This window comes from Caenorhabditis elegans, chromosome II (genome assembly GCF_000002985.6).
Source record: "Caenorhabditis elegans chromosome II".
Classification (NCBI taxonomy): domain Eukaryota; kingdom Metazoa; phylum Nematoda; class Chromadorea; order Rhabditida; family Rhabditidae; genus Caenorhabditis; species Caenorhabditis elegans.
In genome coordinates, this window is record NC_003280.10 from 2,919,632 (window position 1) to 2,930,690 (window position 11,059).

The following is an 11,059-nucleotide window of genomic DNA, read 5'->3' on the forward strand; positions in this document are numbered from 1 at the left end:
TAAAGGCGCATGCCCAAATCCACTCTTCTGGTCTCGCCACGACTTCTGTAAAGACACAAACTGCGCGGGATTTTCGCCTATTTCCACTCGATTTTCTCCGAATTTTCGACTATTTTCGACAATTTTCCAGCTTCTACTCGTCAAAAAAATGTCATTTCTCGCTCGTGGGCTCTCGAATCTCATCGGAATAGTGGCGCCCGTCATTGGCTCGTTCAAAGTGCTGAAAAAGCCGACGAAACCGAGATTGGTTGGTGAAATGCCATTTTTTACGCTAAAAATCGCACCAAAAACCCGATTTTTTGATTTCCAGATCGAATGCATGCACTATTGGACAATCTACGGCTCATTCCTCATTGTCGACTGGTTCCTGAGCACTTTCTACGTCTCTTGCTTCATTCCGTTCTACGATTTCTTCATTCTCACGTTCACAGTGCTCATGGCGATTCCCCACATTGGATTCGCCTCGGTTCTCTACACAAAGTTCTTGGCGCCGTTTCTGAGGAAATACGAGCGCCGAATCGACAATATTTCCGCGAAATTGATGGATAAAGTGTGGGAGAACATGCCGATTGTGGCGAGCGCGGTGCCGGCAGTTTTGGCGTCGGTTAGTCGGAAAATAATCGGATTTTTTAACTTAAAATTGGTTTTTCCAGGTCGTCGCAACGCTTAACAGTGCTCCAACTCCAATTTCTCAGCTTGAAATCGAAGAAATCGATAGCTCAATGAGCCTGGACCCGGAGCCGCGGCGCCGACCCGCAACTCGAACCCCATCTCGCTCGGAGCCAATCTTCCTCGATCAGAGCTTCGAAATCCAGGATGACGAGGATCTGAACCTCGGCGGCGACGACGTCTTCATCCGCCAGATCAAGCAGGAGATCGTTGAGGAGGACCTGGAAATCGAGAATCCCGCCGACGCGACGCCACCGTCCCCGCCGAGAAGGCGCTCAACAATGCAGACACGTCGTCAGCTCAGATCTGTGCAGCAGCAGCAGTTCCGCCATGGATCCGTTCAATAGAAGAAGAGAAAATCAATTAATTATTGACCATTTATTCGCGAATTTTCCTGTATATCACTAACACCTACCTTTTACCCTATGATCCTCGTGTATGATTGCCCTGGTTTTATCAAAATATGAACTGTGAATGTATTTAGAGCCCCGGAGAGCGGCTAAAATCAAAAATTCCTATAAAAAATCTAGAAAAAACCCCCTTTTTTACAGATTTTCCACTCAAAATTCCCCGAAAATCCGACGATTTTCTGAGGAATAAACAAATGTCTACACTTCCTCAGCTGATCATCTCCTGCGTCTCTTCACCGGACGGCGCTCTCTCGTCCCTCCACACGCCTGCGTCTCCTATCCCTCTCGAGGGGGTTCACGTGCACTGCCGCCGTCAAACACCCAACACCCATTTTTTTCGCCGTGAATCACGAATTTCATCACTGTTTTCGACGAGTTTTACTGGAAAATTCGAGAATTTCCCATATTTTTGCTCAAATTATTGATTAAACTTGAATTTTTTACCCAAATTTTCGATAAAATCCCTAAAATTTGGGGGAAAATTCCCTTTTCGCCAGAAATTTTATTTAAAATCGGTGAAAATTTAATTTTTTGGCTCAAAATCTGAAAAAATGCATTTTTCCGAGTACTATTGCACTTTTGGCGCCAAAAATGCGGTTCCAGGTCTCGACGCGACAATTTTAGTTTTTTTTGAAAACGTGTATGCGCCTTTAAGGAGTACTGTAGTTTCAAAATTTCGTTGTAGTGGCAACGAATTTTACCCATTTTTCAAAGGTTTTTCCCCGAAAAAACTATGAAAAATCGATTAAAATTAGGACGAAAAAAAAAAGTTTTAAACTACAGTACTCTTTAAAGGCGCACACCTTTTCGCATTCAGCAAAAAAATTACGTGGTGAGACCCGCCGCCAAATTTCGCGTATGGATAATAATTTTTAAAAAATCAATAATTTTTAGCCAAAAATCGGAATTTAATCGGTTTTTAATGAAATTTTAGGCGAAAAATTCAAATTTAACATTCTTTTTGAATATTTTCGCCAATTTTTCAAGAAAATTTGAATTTTTCTCGATTTTAAGCCAAAAATGAACAGATTTTTTGGCGGGAAATTTGAATTAAACCGGTTTCCGACTTCTAGTTACACTTTTGCGTCTTCTTCTGCCCTCTGTATCCCTTATCTGCATCTGAAACAGCTTTCACATTGCAGTTAAGAGGAAAGTTACAAATTTCCCTCATTTCTACGATTTTCTCACTGAAATTTAGCTTCAATCGATGCAGAATTCGATTCTGAACATTTTTTCAGTTGAAAGTTTCTTGATAGCTTCAGCCGTTGCAGAGATATCCGCATTTTAAGTTGGGAGGGTGAGAGAGCGTGGGGGGAGGGGAGACGCAGAGGGGGGAGAGGGTGCTGCGTCTCCCCCTCGTCCACACTCTCTAGCCTCTCAGCTTCAAACGGGGATAACTCTGCAGCGGGAAGAACTATCGAAAAGCTTTCAACTGACAGAATATTTAAAATTTTGAGCTGAACATTTTGTTAGTTGACAATGTTTTTGTGGAACCAACGGTTGTTGAGTTATGGGGAGATTTAGTTTGAAACTAGGCTTAAAGCTCGAATTTTTTAGGATCATTCGACACAGAATTCGATTCTGAACACTTTTACAGTATAAAATTTTTCGTTAACCTCAGCCGTTGCAGAGAAAGAGCATGGGAATTGACGAGACGCAGACGGCGCCGCAACTTCAAACCCCTGTAACTTCTCAAGGGGGGCAGCTACCGAAAAACTTTCAACTACAAGAATGCTCCAAATTCAGAGCTCTACACATTGTTAGTTGACAAATTTCCGTAGCTCCAACTAGCACAGAGTTATCAGCAGATTTCTGCTCCCTATTGTCACTCTCCCGCCGCCTTATCAGTGAAGATTCCCCCTTTTCACTATTGAAAAGACGCTGCTCGCCTTCAATCACCTGACTATGATTGATTTCTTCATTTCTTTTTTTGCTGCGTTCTTTTGTTTGAAACTAAACTCGTGAACCCCTTCTCAAGCGGATTATGTCCCGTTTTGCGTAAAATTTTGGGGTTTTCGCACGTTTAATTGTCGATAAATTTGTGAATTTAGTGTGTTTGGTTCAAAATTTCACTTTTTTTTTCACAAAACCCTGAGTTTTGACCTTTCAGGTCATTGCTATCAGAAAATCTCAAATTGGAAAATGTGTAGCATAAAATTTGGAATATTTCCTTTTTTGAAAAATTTTAATATCTCTCCCCGCTGCAGAGATATCCCCTTTTGAAGCGAAGAGGGCGAGAGAGTGTGGACGAGGGGGAGACGCAGCGCACTCTCCCCCTCTGCGTCTCCCCTCCCGCCACACTCTCTCACTCTCTCAGCTTAAAACGCGGATATCTCTGCAGCGGGTGGAGCTATCGAAAAACTTTCAACTGCAAAAATGATCAGCGGAAAATTTTCTATCGATTGGGGTTGGATGTAGGCAAAAATATTTTTGCTAGATTGTAGCATGCAAGAGAACAAACACAAAAATATTTATTGGGTGCGATCATAATCGCTGATCATAAACACTTTGATGTGTGTCAACAATCTGGAACAAGCAGTGACGTTTTTTCCTCCACGAAATTCTTTTTTTGTTGATAAAGCATCAGTTTTTGCTATAAATCAAGACAAGGCCTTTTCAACCCAGGCCAGGCCCGGCCTGAACAAATTAGGCCTAGAACTAGGTAATCTTAGATCATCGCTAAGCAAGTCCGGGGTACTATAAGCCTTCTCTTATGAGGTGTGCGCTAGCTTGAGCTGCTACAAACCAGGCCGGGCCTATAGGCTGGCTGAAGCTAGATTTCGGCTCAGGATGCTATGAGTCTGGGCCTATAGATTTTAGGGCCTATTTAGCGAGCTTTAAGCCTGAGCCAGCCTACATGGACAGGATTAGGCTATCCTAAGCGACCTCTAGCGCGAATATCCTTTCCCTGCATAACCCTAAATTCCAGTCAGGAAGCCTAAAAGCTAGACTAAGCCTGAGCTAGGCCTGAGGTCTGTGTGCTAGCTCAGGGACTAGGAGCAAGGCCCGGCCTAACCTGGGGAAACTTACATAGGCCTGGCCTAAAGACCGCTCCCCAGTTAAAAGTCCAAAAAACCAGCATTGTCTAGAACCTCCTGATAACACTCCCCACTTTTCTCCGAAACTTTTTCCCAACCCTTATCACCGATTTTTTCTACGTCACCACTGCCATCTCTCGAAAAATTTCCAATTTCCAATTTTTGCAGTCAGTCCCCCCTCTCAAAAATGTACGTCTCTACGCCTCCCCAGCTTCTCCAAGAAGTCCCATCCACCTCATCATTTTTGGACTGGATTTGTAAGTTGGCACATTTTTCAGCTTTTCAGGCCCCAGCCTTGTTGTAATTTCAGACGAATATTTCCTGGAATCCATATTTTCAGTGTCGCCGGCGTACGAGAATGAGACCGCCGACCACAATTCGACAGACGTGCTCTGCGCAAATTGCATCGGGAATCGCAATTTGATTGGTAGGGTTTTTACAGATTTTTCCAGGATTTTTGAAAAGGTAAACTGATAAATTTCAGCCTGTATTCGGTCGAGCGTTATCGCGGTTCTTGGGATCTGTACGGCGGCAATGTGTATGGCACGGATCGCCAAGCTTCACACCACTTCACAATCTCATCTGATGCTTTTTCTCTATTATATCCTAGCGGTTCACTGCTTTGCGGGGTAAGTCAAGCCCAGAAACAAGCCTAAGCCTGAGCCCATACCTAATCCCAGAACCTTGCAGATCCTTCGAATGGCTCATCGGATGGAACACCCAACTGGCGCTGTTCCTCTCCTACACCAAAGCCATATCACTTCTGATCGTCTGTTACTTCTACCTCGACATTGCCTCATCCATGATGCACTGGAGCTCGACGGCTGGGAAGCGGCTCTGCTTTGTCGCCCTGTTTCTGCTCTTCTCGTATTTTACGGCTTTCCTGGTGATGGGATATGTTCTCGCGTCCATTGAGCCCAGGCTGGATTGTAGAGGTAAGAGCCGGGAATTTTTGAAGCTTACGGATCGATAGAAAATTTCCCGCTGATCATTTTTGCAGTTGAAAGTTTTTCGATATCTCTAACCGCTGCTAAGATATCCGCGTTTTAAGCTGAGAGGGTGAGAGAGTGTGGCGGGAGGGGAGACGCAGAGGGGGAGAGTGCGCTGCGTCTCCCCTCCCGCCACACTCTCTCACCCTCTCAGCTTAAAACGCGGATATCTTAGCAGCGGTTAGAGATATCGAAAAACTTCCAACTGACAAAATGTTCAGAATCCAATTCTGAGTTGATTGGGATTAATTTTGAAATATTGGAAACTTCCTGATAACTTGTTTAGCTAGTTTGTACTTCATCTTGGCGTCTCCCCCACCTACACAATCTCTACTAGGAAATTGTTAGCTAACAAGTCTTCTACGTGAATTTTGAAATATTTTTGTTGTTGGAAATTTTCAAATAGCTCTTTTGGCTGCAGAGATACGAGCCGCCAAAGTGAGGCGGTGCGATAGTGTGGGGGAGGGGGAGACGCAGCACCCTCTCCCTTCTCTGCGTCTCCCCTCCCCCCGCGCTCTCTCACCCTCCACACTAAAAACGCGGATATCTCAGCAGCGGTTAGAGATATCGAAAAACTTCCAACTGACAAAATGTTCAGAATCCAATTCTGAGTCGATTGAAGCTAAATTTGGAGTCGCTAGCTCATCTCTCGCTCCCCTCAAGCTCCACCTATATACCTCCTCCATCTTTTCAGCCCCTTACTGGATCTGGTTCTCCACCGGCCAATTCATCATCGTCCAAATGACGCTCGTCTCATTCTGTATGATCCTCCGCCGAATGAATCGAATCTCGGCGCCTGTCCAAATGCGAGCCGCCCAACGTCGGGACGTCTTTGTCCTGATGTGGGCATTCGAGACGGCGACTTTCTGCGATCTAGCTTATCACGTCGGGATGTTCATGTTGGCCGATGAGCACGCCGCGAATAGTTGCTCCGCGATCTTTGTAAGTTTTATGCTGAGAGTTTGAAATTCGTAGTTTGTTTCAGTACCACGATCAACTGCGCTACACCGCACTCAAGGCTCCGTACGACTTTATCAACTTTATCATGCCAGTCTGGGCGATCCTGTATGTGTTCCGATCGAAGACCAAGCTGAGATCGGATAGTGATGAGGATTCGGCAGAGTCATCAACCGCCTCCTCCACCTGGTCCTCCAACCACTCCCGAAACAACGTCCGAATCGCCGACGTGATAACCGTCCGTAACTGGCGCCGCCGCTACCGCCCACTCACCCAGCCTTCCGCCTCAGAACGTCCCGTCCTTCACTCCCAATGGCGTCAGAATCGAGCAATGACTTCTGCAGCTGCAGCGGCACATCCCATCCCAAACATGCTCTCCCCACCACCATCTGCTGCTCCAGCGGCACCCCGACTCCGAAGTGTGTCATCAGCCCCTATGATCCGCCGGATCAGTGTCTCACACTCCATTGTGAGCTCCCCGCTGTACAGTATACCAGAGGAGTATCAGGTGAGATGAGCTCCAGTTGGGACTGATTTTCAAGATTTCAATTTAGAGAACTCGGGCCCACCACAGATGATCGTCGGCTCGCTGGACACCTTCTCAACAGTACCTCTTCTAGATTAAAGAGCATCTAGTACACATTTGTACTAGAAATACTAACATTTTTTCCTACTAACACCTTGGTCTTTCACATTTTTCCCGCCTTCACGTTCCATTGAGCTTTTCGTGTGTTGTTTCTTCATATGTATCACAGTTTTCACTTGAACCGACGGGTTTGTTAATTTGTAATTTATGTACATATATATACTCATGTCGTCTATAAATTCTGAAACTTCTTGGTAGCTTACTGAATTTGACTTCAATCGATGCAAAATTTGATTCTGAACATTTTTTCAGTTGAAAGTTTTTCGATAGCTTCAGCCGTTGCAGAGATATCCGTATTTTAAGTGTGAAGGGAGAGAGAGAGCGTGGGGAGAGGGGAGACGCAGCGGGGGAGAGGGTGCTGCGTCTCCCCCTCGTCCACACTCTCTAGCATCTCAGCTTTAACCAGGGATATCTCTGCAGCGGGGAGAGCTATCAAGAAATTTTCAACTGCGAAAATATTCAAAATTTTGTGCTCAACATTTAATTAGTTGACAATTTTTCTGTGGAACCAACGATTGTTGAGTTATGGGGAGATTTCGGTTGGAACTCGGCTTCACCCCCCTGTAACTTCTCAACGGGGACAGCTATCGAATAATTTTCCACTGCAAAAATGCTCCAAATTCAGAGCTCTACACATTGTTTGGGACCTTTTTTTGTAAGTTAGAAACACATATATATATATTAGAATATTTATTCAAGAGCTCCAAAAAACACCAAAATCACTTCTTCTTCACAGTCACTGAATGGGTCTCCTTTTCCTTCTGAAGGCCACTTTTATAGGTAGCCGTTTCATGTGTGATCTTGACTTCAACTTGGCGAACGCTGCTGCTATCACAATCTGAAAAAATTTGATAGAATCTTGAAAATAGCTTCGAACTTACGAGCTTGAACCTGATGGTCCGCGAAAGTCGCCACTTGATTATTCGAGGATTTTGAGCCTTGGGAGTCCATGACCTGAAACAAAAAGAAGTAGTTAGTGTAAGGGCAAGACCAAAAAGCTTGGAAGTCTGGGCCGGGCTTGGGTTGGGCCGAAATCTGGGCCGCAGGCTGAGAAGGACTAGGTAAGTAAGTAAGTGAAACGGAAAGTACTAAAAACATCCACAGTTCCTTTTTTAAAGAGGATCTTATCAGGTTATCAATAAAAATTGTTTTTGTACGCAAATATTTTTGTTTTTGACAAATTTGGTTCAGTTTTACGATGAGCAAGACCGGAAAGTTGATAAGCTTCGGTGCTGGTCTTGTGCCAGGCAAAGGAGGCAAGAGGCGTATATAAAACGGTAAGGGTGTGCTCATTTTTGTGCATTATCTTGTTTAGGGCTCCCATGAGGTCGCCGCAACGGCGCCTGCGCCGGCCTTACCCAGGCCGAATGTATAGTGCGGCGCGGACCTCCTAACGTGGCGGCCGCTTCCAAATAACTACCCTTTCGCGCCTTGCTCAGCTAGGCTCAACATCACAATTTGATTCAAATTTCAGGCCTTTCTTCAGTCCCAGAACACATTATGGACCCCCAAGGCTCGAAAAACGCAATTAATCAAGTTTCGCGCTCCGTTGAGAAGCAGGTCTATAACCCTCGTATGTTCAGTGCTTTTTCTTATTTTTAGTCTTAATTCCATCCTTATTCCAGCAGCAACCAACGGCTGGAAGCAAATTGAAGTCAAAAACGAAGTGCACAATATTCAACGCCCGAATGGTGCAGTCCAGGAGAAAAGAATTCAAAATGTGGTGTACAAGAAGTAAATTTTTTGTGTTTTAACTTATTTTATTATCACCGCCACGCACAATAATAATAAACTTGTAACTATTCTTTGATGAGATCCAGTGTAATAACTTTCATGCTCTGAAAAAGTGCTCATCTCGCCTACGCCTACGCCTACATATACTACCTACCACATTGTCGATTGTCAACTTGTACATTTGTCAGGTAGGTTATACGGAACATCAGACATTCATAGTTGTTTTGGAATAACAATGGGTTATCGTAAAGGGCAACTGGTGTGCTGGAAGTGGAGATGGCGTGCTGAAAAGAACCAAGATGCAGGATCAGCCTTTTAAAAAACGACGCGTTACTACCTCTAAACTTGCCAAAATTGCGTTCTTCAGATATTTATTCGAACGGATCAAAATCGCTGGCCGAGCCGCATCCGGTGCGATCACATAAGCTAACTTGTACAAAAAGTCCAAACCTTCCGCTTTCATGTACTGAATTTTCAGCGATCCAAAAATGAAAACCACACCAAAAAGCTTGTATAAATGAGTTCCCGAGTTGACGTCGACCTCCACATCGCCAATGATTCCATAACAATTGGTGGGCAGTTTTTCCAACGTGTAGAATATACAGACTCGTGCCCAATCTCGGATGTTTCCCACATCTTTTGTGCAGTAGTTGGCGGGAAGGCTGATGAGTTCCACGCGATCCCACGTAAATTGCCACAGATTGTCGAAGGTTAGGCAAAAATCGGGATGCAGGTTCTCGAGGTTCAGGATCGTTGCGCCGGGGTCTATCTCGTTGAAGAGCTGCTGAAAGTTTTGAGGGTTGGCTTGATCTACCTCCTGGCCAAGATATGACAAAGGCCTGTCCGAGGTCGGTCCGAGGCCTGTTTCTACCAAATGTTAAATAGAAGGGTGACAGATGTTTGTCTAGATCCTATGATATTAGCTAAAGGGCCTATCGAGTTCTGTCCAAAGTCTGACCAAGGTCTCACCGAGTTAAGACTGAAGCCTGTGCCTAGATAAGTCTGTCCGAGTTTGGAGACTGGTCATACCCTGGACGATCTGCCAAATGTCTTTCCAACCAGAGTTTGTGCTAAGCGTGATCTAAAGTCTGACCAAGGCCTGCGTTCACTTTTAAGATGTACCCCGTCGTGGACATAGATTATTGGCGCTAACGTCAAACTTCTACTGGGTACGTTTACCGCTGCGCTGAATGTCGCGGTTCCTAGTTTGGCTTGGCTTGAACGCTGATTATCATTAACTATAAAACATCATAGTGGTCCAATTGGCGGCCCAAAATCCCGGAATGGACCAACTCTCACTTACCAATCTTTCATTAAACCCCAATCGTGTCATCTCATAGTTATCGTGAATGTTAACCACTACTTTGTCCCCCAACCTGCCATTTCTCGACACAATAACTTTCACATTTTTCAAAAACGTCAAGTTTTCGAAATCAGTGAACCCAATCTCAACATCGCCTCTTATTTGAACGACATTCGTTAGAGCACTTAAATCCTCAGTAAACGTGAAGTTTATTAGCAGAAGTCCGCCAATCAGCGTCTTGCATTTTCGATAGGTATGTAGGTTTTCGGCAGTGATAAGGCCACCGTTGCATTCTGAATTTATATCTTGATCTCTAGAAAAGTGACTACGGGCACAAATACCGCAATCGTTGAAATTTCCAGTAACAATCATATCAAACATGTCTGCCACAGCACCTTGAGCACAAAGATGTGTTGCATCCAATTTTGGGTTATCGGTCACGTGGAACGCACATTCATTGTTATTCTGATCATCTCCAAAAAAGAGAAAATCTTCGAGAGCTCCTATATTCGTTAGTAACGAGTTGTTTGTGATGGAGAGGCCGTCTGGAAAGTGGGGAGGTTAAGGCATTTCACAGGCGCCTGAGTAGGCCTTGCGTCGATCTCCGCCTGCCTCGCGCCGCACCTTCTCTATAGTGCAGCGCGAAACCCGAAAAGTGTCGGGCGCGTCGAAGCAACCGCCTTTCGTGGTGTACACACCAATCCTTCGAAATCTCGCCATATTGCAGAAAGGTGAGGCGCGTAGGTTTGGAGGCAGGCGCCCCTGAAACCGCGCCTGTCTCCCATGGAAGCCCTACGCCGGGGACTAGTTCTAGCAGCCGACAATCAATCCGACCCGCCAACTTACAGGTTTCGCAATAAAAGTACATATGCATGGAAATATTGAAAAACGATAAACTCCCCAACGTCGAATTTTCGATTCTCAAACCTCCGCACAGTATGATCATATTTTTGAAGGGAATTTTCAATTCATCCTCCGATAGATCAGTATTTGAGTTGAAAACCAGCAAACCACAGACTTCTTCACACTGCTGCGGAAAGAATTTTATAGTTTTCGATGTAACTTCCGAGTGATTAAACGTGCAGTATGGGTCTGAAATTCTGTGGTACGTTTTAGGCTTCAGGAGGCCCTTACCACAACTATAAGTCACCGAGATTGTATTCAAATCTTCTTGGAAATCAGCAAAAACCAGCGATAACATTAAAAGCCCACCAAACTTCATTTGGACTATAAGACTTGAATGCCAAAAAATATAATGGAAAAATAAAAGAGAGAGAGACCAGAAAACTGGTAATTATAGAGTACTTGTCGTA

At 44.7% G+C, this 11,059-nt stretch overlaps 5 protein-coding genes across 6 annotated transcripts; 3 read left to right on the plus strand and 2 right to left on the minus strand.

The window, feature by feature from the left end:
- The first annotated feature begins 78 nt into the window (after positions 1-78).
- Y110A2AR.1 (Receptor expression-enhancing protein) lies at positions 79-1,273 on the plus strand. Its single transcript, NM_061998.6, has 3 exons — positions 79-247; positions 311-604; positions 654-1,273. Exons 1-3 carry the CDS (start codon positions 149-151, stop codon positions 1,014-1,016), a joined length of 756 nt encoding a protein of 251 aa, NP_494399.1. The 5' UTR covers positions 79-148; the 3' UTR covers positions 1,017-1,273.
- Positions 1,274-4,285: 3,012 nt separating this feature from the next.
- ZK355.2 lies at positions 4,286-6,899 on the plus strand. Of its 2 annotated transcripts, none has more exons than NM_182219.7 (7): positions 4,286-4,374; positions 4,428-4,544; positions 4,602-4,746; positions 4,808-5,052; positions 5,801-6,048; positions 6,092-6,571; positions 6,618-6,899. In NM_182219.7, exons 1-7 carry the CDS (start codon positions 4,305-4,307, stop codon positions 6,639-6,641), a joined length of 1,329 nt encoding a protein of 442 aa, NP_872019.2. In that variant the 5' UTR covers positions 4,286-4,304; the 3' UTR covers positions 6,642-6,899. The 2 variants fall into 2 exon arrangements, with proteins under 2 accessions (NP_872019.2, NP_494400.3); NM_061999.8 differs by having other exon boundaries at positions 4,458-4,544.
- Positions 6,900-7,385: 486 nt separating this feature from the next.
- Positions 7,386-8,002, minus strand: ZK355.3 (DUF2547 family protein; the record flags this gene model as incomplete). The annotated part of the gene is made up of 2 exons (NM_062000.2): positions 7,386-7,547; positions 7,591-8,002. 2 exons carry the CDS (start codon positions 8,000-8,002, stop codon positions 7,429-7,431), a joined length of 531 nt encoding a protein of 176 aa, NP_494401.1. The 3' UTR covers positions 7,386-7,428.
- A 170-nt stretch (positions 8,003-8,172) lies between these two features.
- Positions 8,173-8,510, plus strand: ZK355.8 (Lipoprotein). The gene is made up of 2 exons (NM_001393027.1): positions 8,173-8,282; positions 8,335-8,510. The coding sequence occupies exons 1-2, from the start codon at positions 8,210-8,212 to the stop codon at positions 8,445-8,447; spliced, it is 186 nt and encodes a 61-aa protein (NP_001380058.1). The 5' UTR covers positions 8,173-8,209; the 3' UTR covers positions 8,448-8,510.
- Positions 8,511-8,589: 79 nt separating this feature from the next.
- irld-64 (Receptor L-domain domain-containing protein) lies at positions 8,590-10,968 on the minus strand (the record flags this gene model as incomplete). The annotated part of the gene is made up of 5 exons (NM_062001.1): positions 8,590-8,727; positions 8,781-9,227; positions 9,747-10,039; positions 10,088-10,291; positions 10,593-10,968. The coding sequence occupies 5 exons, from the start codon at positions 10,966-10,968 to the stop codon at positions 8,590-8,592; spliced, it is 1,458 nt and encodes a 485-aa protein (NP_494402.1).
- Positions 10,969-11,059: the final 91 nt, after the last annotated feature.

What these genes read in the sequence shown, in the direction of transcription:
- Y110A2AR.1 (NM_061998.6), top strand. Translation starts at nt 149, where the DNA reads ATGTCATTTCTCGCTCGTGGGCTCTCGAATCTCATCGGAATAGTGGCG. An exon ending in AGCCGACGAAACCGAGATTG is followed by an intron (nt 248 to 310) that starts GTTGGTGAAATG and finishes TTTGATTTCCAG; the next exon opens with ATCGAATGCATGCACTATTG. An exon ending in TGCCGGCAGTTTTGGCGTCG is followed by an intron (nt 605 to 653) that starts GTTAGTCGGAAA and finishes TGGTTTTTCCAG; the next exon opens with GTCGTCGCAACGCTTAACAG.
- ZK355.2 (NM_182219.7), top strand. Translation starts at nt 4,305, where the DNA reads ATGTACGTCTCTACGCCTCCCCAGCTTCTCCAAGAAGTCCCATCCACC. An exon ending in GCGGTTCACTGCTTTGCGGG is followed by an intron (nt 4,747 to 4,807) that starts GTAAGTCAAGCC and finishes AGAACCTTGCAG; the next exon opens with ATCCTTCGAATGGCTCATCG. An exon ending in ATAGTTGCTCCGCGATCTTT is followed by an intron (nt 6,049 to 6,091) that starts GTAAGTTTTATG and finishes AGTTTGTTTCAG; the next exon opens with TACCACGATCAACTGCGCTA.
- ZK355.8 (NM_001393027.1), top strand. Translation starts at nt 8,210, where the DNA reads ATGGACCCCCAAGGCTCGAAAAACGCAATTAATCAAGTTTCGCGCTCC. An exon ending in GAAGCAGGTCTATAACCCTC is followed by an intron (nt 8,283 to 8,334) that starts GTATGTTCAGTG and finishes TCCTTATTCCAG; the next exon opens with CAGCAACCAACGGCTGGAAG.